The 25150-nt window shown below is 44.7% G+C and overlaps 1 protein-coding gene across 1 annotated transcript in view; it reads right to left on the reverse strand.

Annotated features, from left to right (window-relative positions):
• Positions 1-771: 771 nt before the first annotated feature.
• Positions 772-25150, reverse strand: part of LOC135519957 (transcription factor HIVEP3) — an 89490-nt gene continuing 65111 nt past the window's right edge. The window contains 7 exon segments of the mRNA XM_064945217.1: positions 772-3181; positions 3591-4222; positions 5834-5935; positions 8844-9019; positions 15999-16156; positions 16443-19666; positions 19669-21130. Coding sequence (XP_064801289.1) covers positions 2606-3181; positions 3591-4222; positions 5834-5935; positions 8844-9019; positions 15999-16156; positions 16443-19666; positions 19669-20719 — 5919 coding nt within the window. The 5' untranslated portion in view covers positions 20720-21130 and the 3' untranslated portion in view covers positions 772-2605.

Consider the following 25150-nt stretch of genomic DNA (forward strand, 5'->3'; position numbering starts at 1 on the left):
ACTGGAGGCTTCGGGCCATGGATCATCACTGCAGGCTTCGTGCCATGGATCATCACTGGAGGCTTCTTATGTGGAGCCAGAACGGGTCTCACCGGACTGAGGAGACGTACTGGACGTACTGAAGCTTGGTGCGTGGAGCTGCCACAGGGCTTACCAGGCTGGGGAGACATACTGGAGGCCTGGTATGTGGAACCGGATCAGGTCTCACCGGACTGGGGAGATGCACTGGAAGCCTGGTGCGTGAAGCAGGCACCGGATACACTGGGCTGTGCAGATGCACTGGGGAGACAGTGTGCAGAGCCGGCGCAGGATATCCTGGGCCGAAGAGATGCACTAGAGGCCATGAGCGCTGAGGTGGCACAATCCATCCTGGCTGGATGCCCACTCTAGACCGGCCAATGCGAGGAGCTGGAATATAGCGCACAGAGCTGTGAACGTGCACTGGAGACAATGCGCGCTTCACCGCATAACATGGTGCCTGACCAGTACCACACTCCCTACCGTGAGCATGGGGAGTTAGCTCCGTCAAACTCCCCGTATGCCACCCCAATATTTTTTGGGAGTGGCCTCCCGATCTTCCTTGCCAACCGTGACCCTGTGTAACACTGGGCCCCTTTACTAGCTGCTTCCTCGGCAGGTGATCCTTTCCAGCCAGGATCTCCTCCCACGTCCATGTCCACTCTGTCTGCTCCTCCCAGCCACGCCGCTTGGTTCGTTTGTGGTCGGTTGTTCTGTCACGATCGTCGTCAAGGAAATGACCGGACCAAGGTGCAGCGTGGTAAGCATACATTCTTTTATTTTAAATGTCGCCAACAAAAACAATAAACAACAAAACGAACACGAAGGTCTGTAAGGCTATACATGCCACTAACAAAGACAACAACCCACAAATGATAAAAGGAAAAAAGGCTGACTAAGTATGATTCCCAATCAGAGACAACGATAGACAGCTGTCCCTGATTGAGAATCATACCCGGAAAAAAACAAAGAACCAGAAAGCAGACTTTCCCACTCGAGTCACACCCTGACTAAACAAACATAGAGAATAAAAGGATCTCTACGATCAGGACTTGACACTCAGTACTGGTACCCCGTGTATATAACCAAGTTATCATTACTCATTATGTATTTATTCCTTGTGTTATAATTTGATTCTATTATTTTTATCTTCATTGCTGGGAAGGGCCCTTAAGTAAGTATTTCACTGTTAGTTTACACCTGTTGTTTTCAAAGCAAGTGACAAATAACAATTTATTTGATTTTGTTGATATTAACTCCAGTTGTTATTTTGTGGAATTCAAACAGAAGCATTCTATATGTATTAATCAATCAGTATTTTGGTTGACCTATTTTAAAAAATTATACAATTTTTCAAAAACAAGAAAACAAAACAAGTAAAATAGCCTCACAGAAGTCTGGTGCAATATTTACTGGTTCAGAGAAAAAAAAATGTCCTGTGTGAAAATCTTTTGGGCACATGTTCCATATCCAATCTTAAAAGAGAACTTCCTCTCCCTCTCAAGTCTTTTGAGAACATTATGAAAAAGACAGACACATGACATAAATAAAAATGGCATGTTTTTTTCCTCCAAAAATGTAAAGTAAAAAAACTTAAAGAATAACTTTCATAGTTTAACAAAATAATAAATATGGAGCACTCTTCTCTGTACAGAGACATAACATTGACTATCTTTTTATAAAAAAAATATATGACTTCAGTGCATCTTTGCAAAGCGCTCACTGTTCCTTCAATATACCACCTCATATACCATATTTTAGAATACCCTGACATCAATGCAATGGCCTTAAAGGGATAGTTTGGTGTTTTGGCAATTCATTATTATGTCTCTTCATCCAGTATGAAGGAAGGTAGAGGTGCTGTAGTTTTGTGAGCCAATGCTAACTAGCTTAGTGCAAAGACTGGAAGTCTTTGGGTACAGCTCGTCAGCATTGGCTCACGAAACTACCTCTAACCCCAAACTATCCCTTTAAGGATACAAACAATCAATCATCACGGAACACAGGAACTCCCTTCCTGGAAACACAGAGTGTAAATCAAAACTTCACAGCCTTTTTTCTTTGTCGTCATCTCAAGACACAAACACAGAAAGAAAAAGGCACAAGTAACTACAGTTTGGGTAATAGTGGACAAAGAGACAAAACAAATAAATGTTGAATTTATTGTTCATTAACGATTTTGGTCATTTACAAATGTATTCATATTTATTTGACATATATATTTAAATATATATTAAGATCGCAGTATCAATAAAGATACAGGTAAGATCAAGAGATTTAAAGAAATCGTCAAAAATAAAAAAAAGTGCATTTTATAACAAACCTGAATATTGCAGAAGAACTAACAGTTAAGTTAACAACTGAATTGAAAACTGTGTAAAAACAAAGCAATACAAAACCCAAAAACAAGAGTTGCAACAAAAAGCGTAAAGGATGCATGACGTATCAAAGTGCTCTGGCCTTGATTGGTTGAGTCTCCACCTTAGCTTCTTCCTCCTCTGAACCAGTCGTTCTGGACCGCAACCCTGGTGGCTCCTGCCTCTCAGACAGCTATCCAATCATGTGTGTGGGAGGGGGGACTGGCTGACTAGGGGGATGGTCCTGTCTGGCTGTGTGAGGGCCATCGTTTTCTGGTCTCTCCCTCAGACCTGTGTGAGTGGGAGGAGCTGTGTAAGCTGTCCTTTTGCATTGTGTTTATCATCCCTGGGTCCATCCTACCCTGGTGCGAGGTGGAGGGTTTGGAACATATGGGTGGGGTTATACTGGGAATGCATAGCCCTGATTGGCTGGCTCCTACTACTTCCTGGCTGTCAGACCAGTGGTCCCCAGGAGTTCTGAGCCCTTGAGTTATGGGGGTCCTGCACCAGGGGGTTTCCCTCCTGGTCTGGCCCAGTAAAAGCCCCTCCATTGGGGGAGAGGAGGTCAAGGTGGGGGTAGTGGGGTGGGAACGGGGACGAGCCTGCACCATCTGAATGCCCCCAATGGGGATCATCAGGTAGGGCACCATGGCCTGCTGGGAGTGAAGAGGCAGGTGGCTGAAGATGCGGTCCATGGACTGGGACTGGGCTTTAGGGCTGTCAGTGGGGGACAGATGAAAAGCTGGGGGGAATGACAGGCAGGGCTCTGGACCAATCTGCCCTTTACTTGGTGTTCCTATCCTCTCCTGTACGGGGAGCAAGTACCTCATCATTACTTCACACAGTAGAACAAAACACTGAACATGTATTCACATTGGCTAAACTGGGCTTCCAATGCAGATTTTAAAACACAGTGGAGGGGAGCAAGCAAGACGCAACCACAGGCATTAAACACCATCAGCCGCGAGCCTGATGATAGGAAAAAAACTCTCAAAAGTACATTTACAAAGTGTTGCATAGTTATGTATTTAGGTCTCTGCTATTCTCATATAGTGAGTGTTAGCTTAGTACCAAAAGGGAAATTACTCTGCAATAAGATGTGTTTACTACTGACCATGACTGACAATGTAGTTATGTGGAGGGATGGCTAATTACATCTCATTTTGTAACTGACAAAACTACAGGATCACCAAGTGAATTATATACATAACTTACCATTGAACCCACCTGTCTGCGATCGCTGGCCATCATACTGGGGATGTCCCATGGCAAACGACTGGGAGACCTGCGAGGTCTATGTTGCACCCCCAGGGACGAGGGAGAGGCCCGGGCCCACAACACCCGATACTGGCTAGGGGACAGAGGCCGCAGGGGGTACAGGGGGGATAGAGCTCTGATGGGGGATGGTTCTCTCTTGGAAGAGGGCGAGAGGTGTCGGTTGGGGGAGGCCAGCTCCAGTCTGGGGGAAAGGCTTCGGATAGGAGAGCAGCTCTCACTGCTAGGAGAGAAGGCCCTGGGGGAAGCGTCCCAGAACAGTGCCCTCCGGCTTTCTGGAGAGGAAGCACGCCCGCTGGGCCACAGTCTATGGGTGGGAGAGGGCTCCTGGCTGAGGCAGGGATCTGGCTGGGGTTCTGGGGCTGAGGGGTCAGGCGTGCCCTGCTGGGACCGTCTTCCGCTGCTGGAGTGCCCCCATGTGGACAGACGGCGGTCGGGTGAGGAGGACGGCTCGTTGTGAGATGAGTACTCCTCTTCATCATCCTCGTCATCGTCCTCCTCTGAATCATCCACGTCAGAGAACTGGTGCTCATCCTGGTCCTCAGAGCCAGATAAATGCTCTTCAATATCTCCTGATGAGAAAAGGGGAAAACTTCCACTAAGCCTAATTCTCCAAACTCCAGTCCTCCAGAATGCACATAAATTAACACAGTTGTGTTCAGTAGTCACGAAATGGAAGAAAGCAGTCAGAAACAGAGTGAAACGGGGAGGTACTATCTGAACTTGTCCAATACGGAACACTTGGTCTAAACTAGTTCCAGATTGAAAGGCAAGACTGAAAACCAGCAGACAATGCAGCTCTCCAGAAACTGAGTTCACCTAAGTCATTATGGACTTACAGTGAGCTCCAAAAGTATTGGGACACTGACACATTTGTTGTTGTTTTGGCTCTGTACTCCAGCACTTTGGATTGGACTACGAGCTTCAATAAAAATACAATATGTTATAAACACTTCTACATAAATGTGGATGATACCATGATTACAGATAGTCCTGAATGAATTGTGAATAATGAAGAGAAAGTTACAGAAAGTTAGACACACAAATATGCTAACCTCCCCTGCTATTGTGAGAGGTTAGCATGTTTTTGGGGTATAATATTTGTGCGTCTAACTTTCTCACTGATCATTATTCACGATTCATTCAGGACTATCCCTAATCATCCACATTCATTTAGAAGTGTTTTAGAAACTGCTATTCTTATTCACAATAAAAGTGACTCCAAAATGACACAATACATTATTTACCATTCCTTACTACTGGGCAAAAAAATTCTGACCACAACTAAAACAAACAGAAAATGCATCCAACAAGTTTGTAATCACAAGTTTGTAGTTACACGAGTCACAGGCCTGATGTAATAATTGCACGCTAGGTACAAATTTGTCCCAATACCTTTGGTCCCTGAAAATGGGGGGGGGGGGAGAGAAACTATGTACAAAAAGGGCTGTAATTATTAAACGGTTCACCCTATTTGGATAAAATGACCCTCAAATTAAAGTTGACAGTCTGCACTTTAACCTCATAGTCATTGTATCATTTCAAACCCCAAGTGATGGAGTACAGAGCCGAAATATAAAAAAATTGGGCACTGCACTCCAATACCTTTGTATATAAACACACACAAACACATGAAATGGGCACAAGGACCAGGACAGGGTGACTTCCTACCCAACATAACATTCTATCAACCTGATGCTATAAATAGCGAGCAGGATGGAAAGGTTTGATTTAATGGAATCGTGCTGCTGTTCCCATTCATGAAGTCTAACAGCTGGCATTTGAATGGAAGGGTTGTTTGAATGGGCTGTCCTTGGCTCAGTGTTGAGTGCAGTCTGCTACCGGGAGGGATGGAGAGAGGGATGGGTGGCATTGAGCCTGCACAGAGAAGGGGTGGATGTGAGTGTCTGGAATGCTGTTCTTTATAGGCCAGGACTGCCGCCTTGAAAACAACACTGTACATCTCTCCCATCCTGCACCAGGAACAGACTCTATGGAATGTATTTGGCCATGTATTCTTCATGTATTAATTTAATATTTGTAATTTCTCTTCAGCACAGGAGTAAGGAGAATAGCAACATATAGCCTTACATATAGCTTACATATAGATACAAGGCTAGCTATCGTGTCAGGTTTGAGGAAAGATGTTTGATGAGTGAAGTTTCCTCCCTATGGTATTGTACCTGCTTCCTCGGTCTCTGGCTCGTCCAGTGAAGACCCAGACGTTCCCATTGACTGGCACTTCTTCCCATGAGCCTTGGACTTCATGTGCTTGGTAAGGTTCCCTATGAAGACAAGGAAAACAAGAACAGCAAAGCCACATTAGACTGAACCAGAGCAGGGTAGATGAGGAATAATTTATGGTGGGAGAGAGACCAGAGTACAACCAAATAGCTGAGCATAACTAGGTTTGCAAAATTCTAGGAACTTTCAATAAATTCAGTTTTTTTCAAAATCTTGGTTGGAAGATTCCCGGAATCAGGAGGGAATAAGCAAGAAATCCAGAAACCTCCAACCAGGATTTCTGTAAAACCAGGGAATTTATTGAAAGTTACCTGCATTTTGCAACACTAAGTCCGAGTCGTTTTTAGACGGAACATCACAGCCCGCTGATGGGGAAAACCACCTGTTGTTACCTAGGTTACCCCCATTGGCTCACAGCAAAAACCTTGACCTTTTTCAAACTGAATTTTCTTGTTGGCTTGTTTTAGTCAATTACAAAACTACATTTAAGAAAAGTACAACATGTCTAAAGATTACTTTTCAACATTGCCTACTCCCAAGCATTCTCATTACTAAAAGTAATATTGTAGGACATCCCTCATGCCCCTTTTCATTTTGCCTTCTGGTAGGCCATCATTGTAAATACGAATTTGTTCTTAACTGACTGTTATTTGCCTAGTAAAATAAATCAAACATTTGGGGAAAAAATGACGGTGCTAGCAGCCAAGTGAGTGAGTGCTCGCTACCTACTGACCAGAACATTATAAGCTAGCAAAAACAAACAAACAAACAAACAGACAATACAGTTACAAGTAGTGAGTGGAGTTACAAACAGACTATACTAAGCAAGTTAAATGTCTTAAACGTGATTAAATGTTTTTCATACACACATAGCTACAGTGCATTCAGAAAGTATTCAGACCCCTTGACTTTTTCCACATTTTATTTACATTACAGCCTTATTCTAAAATTGATGAAATTATTTTTTCCCCCTCATCATCAATCTACACACAATACCCTTAACGACAAAGCGAAAATAGGTTTACATTTGTTTTGTGCAAATTTATAAACAAAAAACAGACCTTTGCTATGAGACTCAAAATAGAGCTAAGGTGCATTTTGTTTTCGTTCATCATCCTTGTGATGTTTCTACAACTTGAACTTAAATTAAATTGATTGGACATGACTTGGAAAAGCACACACCTGTCTATATACGGTCTCACAGTTGACAGTGCACGTCAGCGCAAAAACCAAGCCATGAGGTCAAAGGAATTGTCCGTAAGAGCTCCAAGACAGGATTATGTTGAGGCACAGATCTGGCACCAAAACATTTCTGCAGCATTGAAGGTCCCCAAGAACACACTGGCCTCCATCATTCTTAAATGGAAGAAGTTTGGAACCACCAAGATTCTTTCTAGAGCTGGCCGCCCAGGGAGGTGACCAAGAACCTGATGTTCACTCAGACAGAGCTCCTCTGTGGAGATGGGAGAATCTTACAGAAGGACGACCATGCAGCACTTCACCAATCAGGCCTTTATGATAGAGTGGCCAGACGGAAGACACTCTTCAGTAAAAGGCACATGACGGCCCGCTTGGAGTTTGCCAAAAGGCACCTAAAGGACTCTCAGACCATGAGAAACAAGATTATCTGGTCTGATGAAACAAAGATTGAACTCTTTGATCTGAATGCCAAGTGTCACGTCTGGAGGAAACCTGGCACCATCCCTACAGTAAAGCATGGTGGTGGCAGTATCATGCTATGGGGATGTTTTTCAGAGGCAGGGACTGGGAGACTAGTCAGGATCGAGGGAAAGATGAAAGGAGCAAAGTACAAAGAGATCCTTGATAAAAAAACCTGCTCCAGTGCATTCAGGACCTTAGACTGGGGCAAAGGTTCACATTCAAATAGGACAACAAACCTTAGCACACAGCCAAGACAACGCAGAAGTTGCTTCGGGGCAAGTCTTTGAATGTCCTTGAGTGGCCCAGCCAAAGCCCGGACATGAACCCAATCGAACATCTCTGGAGAGACCTGAAAATAGCTGTGCAGTGACGCTCCCCATCTAACCTGACAGAGCTTGAGAGGATCTGAAGAGAAGAATGGGAGAAACTCCCCAAATACAGGTGTGCCAAGCTTGTAGCGTCATACCCAAGAAGACTCAAGGCTATAACCGCTGCCAAAGGTGCTTCAAAAAAGTACTGAGTAAAGGGTCTGAATACTTATGTAGATGTGATAACAGTTTAAACTTTTATTTTATAAATGGTTTTGCTTTATCATTATGTTTCTTTCTTTTTTTTACCTTTATTTTATTAGGCAAGTCAGTTAAGAACAAATTCTTATTTTCAATGACGGCCTAGGAACAGTGGGTTAACTGCCTGTTCAGGGGCAGAACGACAGATTTTGTACCTTGTCAGCTCGGGGATTTGACCTTGCAACCTTTCGGTTAGTAGTCCAATGCTCTAACCACTAGGCTACACTGCAGCCCCAATTGTGTGTATGTGGTATTGTGTGTAGAATGATGAGGAGAATTTCTGAATACTGAATACTTTCTGAATGCACTGTACATGTAGCCTACTTGGGAACCAGACCCCATATTTTCCACACCAAATTGCCTGAAGCCACAGGGCTCTTCTCGCAGGCTCCATTTCCTTATGTTGGAGCATTGCGAACCGCAGTTCGGGATTTTTTACCTGGTTATATGTATATTGAACAACACAGCAGTTTTCCGGCATGTTTTGAAATTTCTGTATAATAATAAAATTGACAGTTGGTTCTTTTACAATGGGGGTCAATGGGGAAAAATGTTTGTTTTCCCCAATTTGTGGGCGTGGTCAAGAGGAATTCCTTCTTATGATGTGAATATCAACTTGGATAGCTAAACTGCTCAACCATATACAAAGACAGAGCGACACTGATGCTGTATGACTTTCCTCCTATTTAGAAAGGTCACACCTCCTCCTCTTCCTCACCTTTGGTTTTGAAGGCAAAGTTGCAGTGTTTGCAGACGTAGGGCCGGACGTCTGTGTGTGTTCGAATGTGCTTCCTTAGCATGCTGGGCTTCTTACAGCGGATCCCGCACTCTCCGCACACATACTTTCCTCGGCCACGACCACGCACATACACATACTCCTCATTAGACTTGTATCTGATGGGAAAGAGGGGGAGAGGGACAGAGAGAGGAAGTGGGGGGAGAGGGAATGAGAAAAGAAAAACAAAATACATAGAGTTAAAAGTAGGTAAAGATTGCTCCCTGGGCCTACTCTACACAAGGCACTCTTTACATCAGAGCGGGGTAGCCCCACCAAACCCCTGCTACCTCTAAGTCCCCTTGTAGTTCTCTCTCTCCAGCCTGTCTATGCCCATGGCAGGCAGGCAGGCAGGTAGGTAGGTAGAGTACCCAACCTTTATCCTAAGTTTGGGTGGCTCGGCCAACAACATCAGCAGCTACAGAGAGGGAAGCCTGGCTTTAGCCAAATAGACAATACATACAAAATCCACCTCTACATTTAGCTCTACTCCTCTATAAAAGACTAGTTTATATTTTGTTTTTAATACTTACGGAAATACTATGCATTACCCAACCTGATGTACACTTCTCTTTAAATACAGAATTTTTTATTCAGTATACTTTATCAACATGAATAAAGATCAGTATTCGCGTTGAGCTCCAATGAGGCAACAACAGTACTTTGAACTAGAGGTCAACCGATTATGATTTTTCAACGCCGATACCGATTATTGGAGGACCAAAAAAAGTCGATACCGATTAATCGGCTGATATATATATATATATATATATATATATATATATATATATATATATATATATATATATATATATATATAATGATGACAATTAGAACAATACTGAACTAACACTTTTATTTGAACTTAATATGATACATCATTTTTTTATTTAGTCTCAAATAAATAATGAAACATGTTCAATTTGGTTTAAATAATGCAAAAACACTGTTGGAGAAAAAAGTAAAAGTGCAATATGTGCCATGTAAAAAAGTTCATGTTTAAGTTCCTTGCTCAGAACATGAGAACATAGGAAAGCTGGTGGTTCCTTTTAACATGAGTCTTCAATATTCCCAGTTAAGAAGTTTTAGGTTAGACAATACATACCATTGGATGTTCTTATAGATACTATAATATTGCCAGCCTAATCTCGGGAGTTTGGCTTGAAGTCATAAACAGCGCAATGCTTGAAGCACAGCAAAGAGCTGCTGGCAAACGCAGGAAAGTGCTGTTTGAATGAATGCTTATGAGCCTGCTGCTGCCTACCACCGCTCAGTCAGACTGCTCTATTAAATATCAAATCATAGACTTGATTATAATATAATAAAACACACAGAAATAAGAGCCTTAGGTCATTAATATGGTCAAATCAAAGCAACAACAACTGATGGTGATAATGTCATTGATGGAATGCAACAGCATTTTGAGTCACTATTGTGAGTGCAGGCACACGGCATATACACCCAGCAGGAGAAACTGGACAAAATGTGTTGAAATTACATCACACTGATTTTCTGGATTTTTTTTTTCATTTTGTCTGTCATAGTTGAAGTGTACCTATGATGAAAATTACAGGCCTCTCATCTTTTTAAGTGGGAGAACTTGCACAATTGGTGGCAGACTAAATACTTTTTTGCCCCACTGTATAACATTCTATTAGTTGCAAGAATATTGTATAGTAATTTAAATTGAAGAGGAATCCGGCGTTGTTTTGCGTATCAATTCATAAACCATGTGCCATGGAATCTCTTCCCAACTATTTTGCAATTTATATGGCACAGCTGTCAGTTTTTTGGTCCTTAAATTAAATTGGTTCTTTAATCACACTTTAACCATTTATGTTCTTTAATACAAGTTCAAGTTACTTTTTTTCCCCTTCTACTTGCCTCTTCCATTGTTGTGGTAATGCTGCAATTAATTGGTTGTAATTTTGGGTCGAGCAGACATTTCCATACGTCTGTGTTGGCTGCATGTGTGACATAACTCCACCAGTCCTATTTATGATATCATTCACTAAAATATACCTTTTAAAACATTTATTCGATAAATACAGTTTTTTTTAATCAATTAGTATATTTGAATTTAACCACAATATTTGTTGTACTATTTGTTCCGTCCTTTTAGGTGGATTAAACTGAAATTGCAACCAACTTTCTAAGGCTTGTTAAAAAAAGAAAGATATTTTGGAGATTATTTAATTTTTAAACAACCGAAAGTGAGCAGGTGTAATCTGAATAAAGGGGAAAAGGCCCTTCCTGAATATAGGATGAGACATTCGTACCAATTGACTAGAGAACCAGTTTGGATTTAACTATAACTTTTGTATGACTGATGCCTTTAGTGAGAGGTCTAATGCTTTAATATTTAATAATTTCTGCCCACCGAATTCATATTCGTTATATAAATAGGCCCTTTTAATTTTATCTGGCTTGCCGTTCCAAATAAAATAGAATATTTTTTGTTCATATAATTTAAAAAGCAGGGTCACTAGGTGTAGGCAAAACCATAAGCAAATAGGTAAACTGTGATATAACTAAAGAGTTAATCAGGGTGATTTTTCCACAAATAGACATGTATTTTCCTTTCCACGGTAGCAAGATCTTATCTATTTTTGCTAACTTTCTATAAAAATTTATTGGAGTGAGATCATTTCTTTCTTTTTTGATTTGTATACCGAGTATGTCCACATCTCCGTCAGACCATTTAATTGGTAAACTACATGGTAATGTAAAATGTGAATTTTTTAGTGATCCAATATGGTACATTTATCATAATTTGGTTTTAATCCAGAGAGGATAGCAAAAGTATCTAGAGCCTCTAAGAGGCCGTGGAGAGACTCTAATTGTGGTTTGAAAAGAAAACATGAATCATCAGCGTACAATGACACTTTAGTTTTTAAGACACGGATTTCTAATCCCTTAATATTATTGTTTGATCTAATTTTAGCAGCTAACATTTCGACGGCAATAATAAATAGATATGCCGATAGTGGACAACCTTGTTTTACTCCTCTCGATAGTTTAAAACTTTCTGAGATGTAGCCATTATTTACTATTTTACACCTAGGGTTACTATACAGAACCTTAACCCATTTTATAAGAGATTCCCCAAAATTGAAATGTTCTAGGCATTTATATATAAACTCCAGTTGTACTTTATCAAAAGCCTTTGCTGGTTTTGAAATGAAAACCAGGCCTGGTGTCCCCTCTCCTCCATGTTTGTTTGTGTTGCAAAATATTGTCGTAAAGACTGATTTGCGACAACAAAATAAACGATAGAGCATAGTATGAAACGATAGATGTTTTTCGATCATCACACGATATATATATCGCCAGCCCTAATCCAGACCTTATGAAAGTGCCCAGTATACCCTTAATCCTGTAATAAATAAAATCTGGTGATACATAACTTCTGCCATCCATTGTGACATTCCAATTAATGGCAATGCATTTCTTAGCCGCTATAAATGATTGGTTACAGTTTCTTCTGTTAAGTATGTAGTATCAACATTTCCAAGCAAACAAAAACAGGGAGAAGGGAGAATCTGTAGACATGCTGAGATAAAACAGCCTTCATAAGACCATAACATATGAGTTTCTAGAGTTGCATAACATATGAGTTTCCGATAGCAGCTGCCAAGGTTTAGCTATTGGTTGGGAAACGACTCCTTGCCCGTCGACTCCCATTTCTGGGTGTCAAGCTTAGAAGAGACTCCTCGACTCCTAAGATTCAGTATTTTTGCAACGGAGGAAACATTTTTTTGTAGTGTACGAAGAGAACATAAACTCTCGCATCTTTCACAGCAAAGAAAGAGCGAGCTACTGAGGGAGAGAGAAAGGGATGAAAGTGGCACAGCCAGGCATAGGTAGGCATGTCGGCTACCAAGCAGACAGTCAGAAGCGTGCAGGTGATCAAAATCTGTCGGCTATAGGTATGCTGTATTTCGCAATTCCTTGGCTTGCAATGTCTTGCGCAAGTTCACCAAAGTAGGGGCTATCAATAAGTAAGCTGAGCTATTCTTCACACAACAACTGAAGACCAAAACACACACTAGCATTTTCATAGCGAAGAGAAAGAGGAGAAAGCGAGGGAGAGAAGTTTGAGGCAGGCAGACAGCCAGTCAGAACCGTGCGCATAGGCTATATCTTGGCAATCTGTTATCCAGCAATGCCTCGGATATTCACCAAAAGTATATTCAAGTATATATTAGGCTATCAATGAGTACGGCTAAGATATTCGTCATAGTGGAAGTGAATTGAAGTTGAACATCGCCAAATGCATAAATTAAATTAGGTCTAAATGTGCAATAAAAAGTATTATTATTTAATGAAACCCTGGCTGGCTGTTGATGTCCTAGATCAGGGCTCTCCACCCCTGTTCCTGGAGAACTATCTTCCTGTAGGTTTTCGCTCCAACCCCAGTTGTAACTAACCTGATTCAGTTTATCAACTATTCAGCTTATCAACTATTGAATCAGATGCGCAAGATTAGTGTTGGAGTGAAAACCCACAGGATGGTATCTCTCAACGAACAGGGCTGGAGAGTCCTGTCCTAGGAAATAGATCGCAAAACAGGATCCCCACTAAACTTTTTGGAAATGGCAAGTTCACTTTCTCATCCATAAACATGGTTAAGTGCAAATATGATTCAGCAGCTCAAATCAGCAGGATTGCTATTAGGAAGGAAGTCTACCATAGATGGATCGCTAAAATAATGATTACGATCACAATTCAGACATTTAAATATTATGGGAAGACCTATACATTTGGAAGCCAACCACATTTGGAAGCCAAGCACGAGTTATCAGTATAGCCTATTATCGTCTGGACATGACTTTGAAATATCTTCACGCCCAACAACAACAAAAAAACTCCAGGCTTCCGTCATAAGAGTTGATTCAATTCGAAAAATTAAGAATTACAGAATTGCAGTTTTGAAAAACGAATCCTGTGTGAATTCCTCTGGAGTAAAGCACATGCTTGGATAATAACTACAAAACCAACGTATCTAGTAATATCCGTTCGAATAGGGCAATAACATGGCAAAGAATACGCTTATGAGCAGAGTGCACCGCATCATCCCATGGGATCAGTCAAGGCGGTGCACAACAGAAATATCACTGAAATATTCGAGTTACTACACATCACCTTCAAACAAAATAGCCCTTTTATAGGCAAGTGGGCAGAATCATGCTCATGTCAGTCCTCTAGAATACAAATGTAGTCTTTCCAGTAGGACTCTGCAACAATGAGGTGTATGTGTGTGCGCATCTGTTTCAGCGTGTTTTGGGAGTCGAGCAAGGGTCGACTCCTATGACTCCAAACACGACTCCTACAACCCCAAAAATCTTGGAGTCATGCACCAGTAAGTTCAACTCTCCCGTGCTGGTCCAGCCATCCCTCCAGAAACTTTAACTTCACACAGCCTGTCCGTCCGCTTTGTGGCGTCGGCGTGGTCCTAAATCCAGCCAAACAGCCTACCCACCTATTATGCGTGGGAATACTTGGGAACAGATTACCAAAATTAAAATCACTTGAAGCTGACTTCCTTGTGTTTTTACAGTCTTTCATGCCCTCCCAAAAATATAAAAATAAAAAAGGTTTTATTTATTTTCCTCAGACAAATTGGTTGGCCATATAAAACCACCGCCACTTGGGGAACACTGATTTTATCTGTATATATTAAACACATAACTTATTTTCATTATATTTAATGGATTCATTCCTTTTATATTCCAAAACTGTGTGATCATGCCTCAAAAAACATGCTAACCTCTCACCATTACCAATAACAGGGGAGGTTAGCATTTTCGGGGGTTAAGATATTTACTCTATGCCTCTAACTTTCATTACTCATTATTCATGATTCATTCATGTAGATGTGTTTGGAACCAACTATATGGAATTCTAATTTTTCAGATTTGCTAATTATAACAAAGCAAGCTCTCTATATTTGAAAATGATATGGTGATTTGTGGAAAGCTCTACTCCTATATATTATTTTGGCTGGAATTATCATTCTTCACAAATGTTATAATAAATCAATGTATAAGTAACAATTTTATGAGAAATCATTATTAATATCCTAAAAGTGTCAATAATTAGATCACAAACAGCATTGTATAAGCATTGTATAAGCTTAATCACTCACCCCCCACACACACCTCTTATGTTCTCCATCTGTCATTCGTTGTAAAAAATCACACATCTTTCTTTCAACACCTATCGGTTTGTATTGCTGTCTCCATCTCTTTCGCACACATGCATGGATGTCTTTGTCTGTCATAAGGAAACTAAATGTTTAATGTTTCCTTCTATATTTCCCTCTCTCCACCATTTCCCCTCCATCTTTCCCTTTCATTTCCATCTCTATCACACTATCTTTTACTGTGCTCTTGGCTAGACTGCAGCAGCTGCCACAGGAAAAAGGCAGCTTTGTGAGCTGAAGCAACAGTGAGAGCATATTCTGCAGTGGGAAGACTCTCACACACCTCACAGCAATTAGTCGTGTTCAATACCCACCCCCAATTATTACCTTTACTCAATAGACTTTAGGTGATTTCTTTCCTACATATGTATGTACAGTACAGCAGCTAAACTTCAGTTGCTCTCGTGTCATTGAGAGGAAGGTATGCCAACACCCATGAGAATCTCATAAAACACATCTGGTGGGATGCTTTCTGCTTGTCTGCTGCACTGCACAAATCCCAACCCCATTCAACACTCCACTGAAAATCTACATTTTCTACCAGCTGTGAATGGGAAAGGCTCTGCTGTCGGTATAAATGAAGTCCCTGGGGGCTAGCTCACCTGTTTCTCTGTTATTCTGGAATACTGAAGTGTAAAACATTCTCCACTGTTACTGCTTTGTTTCCACTTATACTGTGTCATTTATATTTTGAGACTCAGCATTTGGTGGCAACTCTGTGCTTTCTGGTACTGCTACCGTATCTGAATACAATGACTCACATCTATCTACTGTATTGCTACATCTCTACTCCCTTTATCTGTCAGTAACGTTGAATATCTGCATGATGAATTTTGCAGAAAAATCTATCTGCTCATAGAAAACTCCACTAGTATTAGTTGATCAGTGCTTACCCGCCCTCGAAGATTTGGACACAGAGAGGTTCGCTCTGTTTGGAGGTGGAGGGCCCTTGCTCCTCTCTCTTCTCCTTCTTCTCCTCCTTCTCCTCCTTCTCAGGCTGCTGTGGTTGCTCCTTCACTTTGACAGGGGTGCTGGGTGGGGTAGCATGTACCTACACTCAAAGACAGATACGGGCAAATTCACCAACCCACCCTGACATCTTGGTTGGCAATGATGATATACAGTACATTGGAACAAAAATTAATGTTCAAACATTTCATGTATTGTTTGTGTATAATCTAACAGCATAGTGTCTGGTAATTTCCAGCTGTGAAGTTGTGGGGTATGCATTATTCTATAGAATTCATAACTAAAACTGAATCAGGGGTTTTGGCAGTTTTGATCTAATTTGCCCATGCTGTGGTTTCCTACATATTGAATATTGCTGTTATATTTACCTCTGAAATGTGGGGCTTTCTACTGCTGGCAGGGACCACCTTGCCTGTCGCCGGGGTTAGAGCTGTGGCCATGGTGTAGGTCTCTGAGCTGTGTTTCTGCTTAGAGCGCAGCAGGGACAGGGCCAGCTTGGTGGACAAGCCTGGCAGGTTGGGGTTGTGCACGCTGATGCTCCAGGAGGTGTAAACGGAGGTTTGTTGCTCCCTCTGGGCAGAAGGGTTGGGCTTCACGTAGTTCAAGTAGCACCAGCTGACTGAGGTGGTGGTGTGGAGGCTGGGATACAAGGGGGCTTTGACCTGCTCAGCACTCTGGGGTACAAAGGACGCACTCACTCCCTGGCCCTCATTCTCCTTTTCTTTCTTAGGTCCAGCCTTCCCTTGCATCTCCCTCTCTTCCCTGTGCCCTTCTGTGTCCCGTACATTCTCTTCCTCCTCGACTTTCACAGTTACTACTCCTATCTGGGCCCTTTTCGGCTCTTTCTTTTTGTCTTTCCCGACTTCCAGTTTTCTCCCAGAACCCCTATTTTCCTCTTCCTCTCCCACCTTCTCTCCCTCCTCCTTTTCCTCCTTCACTCGTTTCTGCTGGCGCTGAGCCTCTGTGCTGAGCTCCAGACTGGCTGCAGGAGAGAGCATGCGTTTGCTCCCTCCAGCCCCCAGTGGCTCATAGCCCTCTCCGGACACAGAGCCCAGCTCCAGGGGTAGAGACAGGGGCAGGTAGCTCTTGAAGTCCGGGGTGGGGATCTTCAGGTAGGACCTCTGCAGCTTTTCCTGCTCCAGCTGGCCCATGATAATCATGGCCATGCAGCAGATGGGCTCCTGGGAGCGGGCTGACGCCAGGATTTGGGAGAGGGTGGTGTACAGGGCACTGGCGTAGGTGATCATGTTGGTCTGGAGGCGCACTGGCACCATCAGTGACACAACTGGCGTCAGCTGTGCCAGGCACGTTGCGATGACAAGCGGGGGATGGTGGCAGGGCAGAGGGACTAAGGACTGAGGAGCTGGGGCAGGGAGAACCACGGTGGAGGGCATGGGAGGCTGAGTGGGGACTTGGATGGTGAGCCCAGGAGATACAGGGAGGTACACAGCTTGGCCAGCCCCAGTGGGGTACTGCAGGGAGAGCAGAGCTGAAATAGGATGGAGGGGCAGGCCTAGGCGTTCTGCCATGTGAAGCTGCCCTGGGTGAACTTGTATGGTTGGAGGGGAAGGGTGTGTGTGTAAGAAGGCTCTGTGGATGATGTGGGTGGAGAGGACATCTGAGATGGCAGTGGTGACCGGATGGAGCTGGGCTAACTGGCCAAGAGGGAACCGATCATGCCCAGTTGGTCGCATGGGGAATGGGAGTATCCGGGGTTGGTGGAACAGCTGTACGGTCTTCACTATGGCCTCCGGGCTGAGACTCGAGGTGCTGGCTTCAGCTGGGTGGAAGGAAGGGTGGCTGGTGTAGGACGGGCCCGGCTTGGTGCTCCCTGGTCGGCCTGAGTGGCTGGCCATGGCCCCTTCCTCGTGGTCTGGCTCACCGAGGGTTGTGTGCTTTACCAGTAGGCACTTCCTCCTCTCCCTCCAGGCTGAAGCAGACTGCTGCGGGGATAGGGAACCGTAGTCAAAGGATTTGCTCCTGGTCTCCAAGATCTCATCCGTGTGCTGGGGGCTGACCGGGGCCTGCTCCGAGGCTGAGCGCCGCATCTCTCTTTGAGGTTGGTATTGTTGGTGGGGGCCCGAGGGCACTGTTAGCATGTGGGAGGCCTGGGTGCTGCTGGAGCCCCAGGGGGAAGGCTCAGCAGGTTTTCCCCCCATGTCTTCAAAGAAGACAGAGCGGCTGGGTGAACGGGAAATGCTGCTCTCCTGGCTGGGGCTCTGGGTCCCCAGCGATACCGACTCAAAGCTGGACTCCCCGGAAGACTGGGCAGCAGCCTCGGCTAGACGGAGACGCTTCTTCTTTGGTGGCAGCTTCTCGGCGGGGAGCTGAGCCATACTTTGGCTGCGCCGAGGCCACTGGAACTCCTCTACCACTCTCTCTGGCTCCTTGGACGAGGATGCTGTCGCCATGGGCGACACTGACACCATATCAGCGTCAGGCTCCACCGTCACTAGGATCTCTGGCACTTGGATGTTGTGCTGGCGGACAAGGCGGGACATGGAGGGCGATGATTTTGGCTGCGGCTGTTTTTGCGGTGTTAACTGGCTCTCTCTGAGCTCTATAGACTCCTGGCTCTCCATGGATATACTTTTCTGCTTCTCGAAGGAGCTGGTGTGCTGGATGACCGAGATGCCCTTCCTGTCTTGCTGCTGCTGCTCAGCCTGTGAGGGAGCACCTGAGAAAGCCTCACTCTGCTGCACCCGGTTTGGCACTGCAGTGGTGGTTGCGGGGCTGCAGGTCACAACAGCTGTAGGCCTGGGGCTGGGAGGATCCTCCTCCAGACTCTCCTCTTTCCTCCTCTTCCTCACTGCCATGGCCAGTGCCCGGAATTTATAGTGCATCATCTGGGGGTGGTCATCCCGGAACGCTCCATCCACCTCTCCTCTCTCCAGCTCCTTTATTGGGTTGCCTGTGCAGAGACCCCTGTGGGCCTCGTAACTCTCCCTTTGTTTACAGCGGACTCCGCAGGTCTCGCACTCATACAGCCTTGGACATTTGTGTTGCTGCTTCTTGGTTAGGCCAATTTCTGTAGCTGCTGAGGAGGAGGGGCCAGCCTCCTCCAGGCTTAGCTCAGCCCCGAGGGGCAACTCGATGGCAGGCTGGCGCCTCAGCAAACGGTACTGCCCGCCCACCCTCATCTTGGCCACCACGGCCTGCTGCTCATCAAAGGAGTGGCTCAGACGAGAGAACCCCCAGGGAGAGGTGGTGGAGTGGTTTCCCTGGCCTGCTGAGGTGGGCATGGAGTGGCTTCTCAGCAAAGGCAATGAGGAGGAGGACTTCTGGACACCCGATGGGCCCACGTCTTGGATATGGGGATGGAATAATTGGCCTGCCATACTGGGACCTGGGCATTCTCCCTTAGGCTCAAACACATAGGGGTCTTTGGGGGAGAAGAACTTGGGTGACTCCAGACTACTCTTCCTGGAGAGCGAGGAGCGCCTGGGCTTGACACTGTCTATCTCGCTGGTGTCCACAACCGCCTTGTTGATGGTGATGAGTTTGGTGATGTGCTCGATGACCTGCGTCTTGGGCATGCTGAAGGGTATGCTGCTCTTCTCCTCCATCCCCAATGAAGAAGAGTGGGACTGCGCTGCTGATGGGGACTGCGCTGCTGCCCTCCAAGCCGCCCATACTTGCCCAGGATGATCTCGGCATAGGTTTTGGCATTGGGAGGGCTCACCTGGGAGTCAGCTCGGCTCATCTCAGAGCTCCTCGAAAGGGAGAAGTAGCCTGACTCTTGGCTGCCTTTACTGCTGGGGCCCAGTGAGGAGGAGGTGGAGGGAGGGTCATCCGGGGAGGCCATGGGGCCACGCTTCCTCTCGCTCAGCCTCATGGCCAGTCTCTGCTTCACGGCCTGGGAGTCGTCAGACCTTTGGCCCTCCTCTTGCCCTGACAGCGCCAAACTGCTGCTGCTCTTTTGCTTGTTCAGCCTCTCCTTCCTGTACTGACCCATCTCCTCCTCAGAGTCTGTGTTCTCCCCCTCCGTGGGCTCCTCTCCCAGCGCGCTCATCTCGGGTCCGCTCAGGCTCAGCTCGTCCCGGCTGGATGCCAGGCATGCCTTGATGCGGTGGGCGTGGGACTTGCGGTGCTTGTACAGGTTACTCTTGGTCTTGAAGGAGAAGCCACAGGGGACGCAAGGATAAGGCCTCTCCCCTGTGTGAGAGCGGATGTGTTTCTGGAGAACGCTGGGTTTGGCACATGGACGGCCGCAGTAAGTGCACACGTACTTCCCCGGTTTCTGGAGCTTCCTCTCGCCTCTTTCAGATGGGCTGCCCTCTAGGACTTCCTGGTTGGGCTGGGAATGCACCCCCTGAGTGTTGTGGCCTTGGGTAGAGAAGGATTGTAGGGATAAGGTGGAGGGGGAGGAGAAGCTGCCTCCTGAAGGACCTGGGGTGTCTGTTGAGAGCTGACATGCTGCTTGGGTCTTGTGCTGATGCTGAAGCCTGAGAAGCAGGTTGCTACGTTTAGGCTTGCGGTGGTGGAGACACCCCAGGCCACCGTGGACGGGGCGGGGTTTGGATGGCGGTTGCTGTGGCTGAGTTGGACGGGACCCTGTGGGGGGCTCAGCGGCCCCAGGAGAAAGAGGCTGCTGTTGCCTTCTGGATCGCTCTCCATCAGCAGGGTGGCTGGGCTCCGCCTCCATAGAGTGGGGAGGAGGCCTTACAGACACACAGGGATTGCCTCAGGGAGCAGTGCGCCACACAGCCTCATGGGGCTAGCCACAGTGCCGCAGAGATGCCTGGGACGAGGGAACATCTAACGGAGTACCTTTTATACGAGCAGGCCAAAAGTCCTTCAAGAGGACCAAATAAGACATAATTAAAAAGTGCCCCAGAGCAGCATAGAGGATGTAGGTAAACATAGATTCGCTCTCATCACAGAGTAAGTCTGAGCCATTGTGATAAGTCTTCACTGTGGACTGGGAGCTAGATGAAGGTTTGGCTTGGAATACTGCTGGACCGTTCTGACACTGTGGCTCTGGTGAGTAGAAACCTCTGGGTCTTCCCTTGTTCCTCTTAGGCCTTCTCTGGTCAAACCTAGTACCTCACTGGATCTGCAGAAACACAGAAATAAGCAGAAGTGAATCACAGAGCTTAGGCAGACCTCGGCATTAGTTTCATCATTATTAGTTGTGGCTCATGACACTATTGATGACTAGGTGGCCAGTCCCTAAAGACCCCAAAAACAGACTTTCATGGGGTTTGGCCTAGTCAAAGCCCTGTGACCAAACACTGACTCTCACGTTGATATTGCTGCCACAAATCATACCCTGCCAAATAAGGCTACATTTCCTTGGCCTGATGAGTGGAGGAAGTGCTCTAATGATCACATTAGCGAGGTAATTGCGGTAACACTGTGTTATTGCTCTAATCTATTCTTGCTCTACCTGTATGCTGGGGTCTCTGCCACATACAGAAAAGGTCTATTTCAGTGTACTTCCACCCTGTAATGTTGTAACGTGCAACATCCAACATAATACCGCCTAGTTCCAAAAAGAGCTCAGACACAGTGAGAGAGAAAACTCTACCACACCACTGTGTATCTATCTCCAAACCATCTGGCTAGAGCAGTCTGCACGAGACACCACTGCTCTGAGAAGGCCAAGCCAGGTCAACATCCAGGGCAGCAGCACCAACAGAGAGGGTAAAAGTGTGACTCAAGTCAAAACAAACATTTGAAATTTAGCCTGAGCTTATTCAATCTTGTTCTCATGCTGGGGGAAGAGGGGCAATCTTCTTGTAATGAGTAAAGATGAGATGACAGCAACAGGCCTTTAGCTTCTCCCCCTGTGTTGCACTGTCATGTACAGCCACTAGGGTGCAGCATGGCAGGGATGAGATGCCAGGTGAAGTGGTTGAAGATAGAAAAAAAGACTGTAGGAAGATGGGGAAGTGTACCTCCCCTCTTTTATCAAGACATATCTGAAGTTATATTTCCCACTTTAGCAGAAACCTAGGTCTCAACTCCACACACATAATTATTGTACTGCAGCAAATTAAAACATTCTGGGAGCAGCCAGAGCCAATCAAAAAATGTCACTGAGCTGTCGTAGCCAATTGCTGACAGTCCGAGCTGAGGCCCATCCACTGACATCCATCATCAGAACAGAGCCATCAACACACACATCTCAGTAAATCATACTTCAGAATACCACTTTTCAGGGAGAGAATAGATGTAGGGGTTATAAGCTAGTGCATTTAACCCTGTGTCTCCCTCCCACCTTCCCGAGGTAAGGCAAAAGCAGTGGCAGGTAGAGACTGATAAGTTGACAGGGTGAGTGTGTGTGCGAGAGAGAGAGATTACTCTCTGAGAGGCTGTGTGGAATCATTCAGTGTCCCAGCAGCTGGCTAAACAGGCCAAGACTAGTCTGATTGACTCCAGCTGGGGCAGCGGTGACAGGTTTTTTAATGAGCCCGGGTTTCACTCGTTCTCCATATCTTCCTGAAAAACACAGCACAGTCTGGCTTCTTAACAGTGGAAAATAAAACAGAGAATAACACTTCCTTTTTGGAAGTGAATTGACAGATTCTCAGCTCCATTTCCATGTTCCCCTACATCTGATGATCATACATTTAGTCTATTTCTCCAAACAGATGTTAACCCTTGTGTTGTCTCAAGGGTCAAACATGAACCGACACTGTTTAATAGCAGAGAAAAACCCCTAAATTATATTGAAATTTGATGACTTTTCCGGCAGGGTAGCCTAGTGGTTAGAGCGTTGGACTAGTAACCAAAAGTTTGCAAGTTCATATCCCCGAGCTGACAAGGTACAAATCTGTCGTTCTGCCCCTGAACAGGCAGTTAACCCCCTGTTCCTAGGCAGTCATTGAAAATAAGAATTTGTTCTTAACTGACTTGCTTAGTTAAATAAAGGTAAAATAAATCAATAATAATAATCATTTAAAAAAAATGAAAGCTGTACACCCCCAGGGTACAAACATTTTCTTAGGGTGGTTATTGAACCAGCAGTTATAAAATAATTTACACACCACAAAAAAACACACACAACGAGAAATTGAGATTGTGTGCTACTGTGCATGTGCAGCATCTCCCCTCCACAACCCCACACATGACTCAAGTTCACAGACAAAACAAAAACAATTTCATACAAAATACATTTATTGAAAGCATTGTTTACTAAAGGGAAATGCATTCAGAGGCTATAAAGGTGCTGCAGATGACAGTCCCCCCAGTTCTCTCTTTGCTGAAGCCATGAGTGCACTTTTCAGTGCACAACAGGTCGTAGATCTGATTTTTTCAGATGCCCAGGGGGAACAAGAGATCAATTATTTAGAAGGAGGAGGTATATGAAGAAGAAGATGGGGAACAATACAACCCAGAGCACAATGCAGCATCTTCAGATGAAGAAGAAATCCCCCAAGCTGAAAGAGAGACATTTTTGTCAAAGAACAGCAAAATAACATGGTCCTTGTCACCATATGATAACCAAGGCAGAATGGCAGCACAAAATGTCATAAGGATGACCCCAGGACCCACAAGACATGCAGTTTCCCATGCCCAGGACATCGCCTCAACATTCTACATGTTCTTCACACCAGCCATCAAGAAAATCATCCTGGAGATGACAAATTTGGAGGGATTCCGTAAATATAGAGACAACTGGAAAAGGGTGGATGAGATTGACCTGCGTACCTTCATTAGGGCTGCTAATCTTAGCGGGTGTGTATAGGTCCCGATGCAAGGCTACATGTAGTCTCTGGGATGCAGAGGGGGAGGGAAGTCTTCTCATCAACAAGGGGCAGAGAGGACTTCTCATCAAAGTTTGCCAGCCATCATCCTGGACTACAACCACAACAAAGGAGGCGTGGACAACCTGGTCAAGGTGATTGGAACTTACAGCTGCAGGAGGATGACTGCCCGCTAGCCCCTGGTCATCTTCCATAACATCATTGATGTGTCCTCATACAATGCCTTCGTGATATGGAACAAGATCAACCCTACCTGGATGCTTGATAAGCGGAACAAGAGGAGGGTGTTCCTGGAGCAGCTGGGAAAGGCACTTGTAACCCCACACATTCAAATAAGGCAGCACCTCCCCCGCACAGCAGCCTCTGCAGCGCTTGTGAAAGCTGTTCAGGGGGTGAATCTTGTCCTGATCCACCTGAGGATGAGTTGGAGCAGGCAAGAGGAGGAGATTCAAATTCTGCCCCCAAAGAATGACTGTAAAACAAATACTATGTGCTGCACATGTGAGAAATACATCTGCAAAGTCCATGCACACACTTGCATACTGTCCTACATGTGCTAATTAGAGTTGATTGATTTATGTTCTTCACGTTTTTGTTTTGTATCTATTATCTTATTTTTTTCTTATTTATTGTTGTTGTTTATACACCTTGTGGGTGGGGGCAATGGTTCAAAAATGGGAGAAGACTAGTATTTCGTAGTTGAATTCCTCATTGTACAGTATATAAGAATATATCGCTATGTTGCCAAAAAAGTTCAAGACTATCATTGTTTCCCTTCAATAAAATGCAATCAAAACTACTTTCTGCACATTTCTGCTACTTTCTTAGGCTATACAAGTGCTATCTCTTGTGAGAAAATGTATGTTTACACCTATGCAGTACCTTTAGCAATAATAATAAGAACAATAATAATTAACCTTTACTTTAGTAAAGGAAACTATTGGTGTCCACTGAACGAGTGGTGTCCACTGATTAAATGCAGTCTTTCTACATTGTGAAGAAGGGAAAACACAGACATTCAATGTTTGTGATGAATGACAGGTTGTTTCTTCATGCAAAATAGATTTGGGCTTTAAAATTCAATTAAGCTGTTTATTTTAGTGGTTTAGTGAAGGCGGGTCATTTTTTACCCTTAGGACAAGGGGAGTATATAGGATGTTAAGACTACACAAGGGTTAACTTTGTTTACAGCAGAGTACTATTAGCAGTAGCAATTATTAAGAATAACAGACATTAAAATGAACTCAAACACCTCACAGTAAGAGAGGCAGATGAGAAAATGTTCTGAGCTGTCCAGCTACATTGTGGTGTTTGCCATGGGAATTAGCTAGAATAGTTAGAAAAGGGATTGGTTTTATACTGTA

Source organism: Oncorhynchus masou, chromosome 29, assembly GCF_036934945.1.
Source record: "Oncorhynchus masou masou isolate Uvic2021 chromosome 29, UVic_Omas_1.1, whole genome shotgun sequence".
NCBI lineage: Eukaryota > Metazoa > Chordata > Actinopteri > Salmoniformes > Salmonidae > Oncorhynchus > Oncorhynchus masou.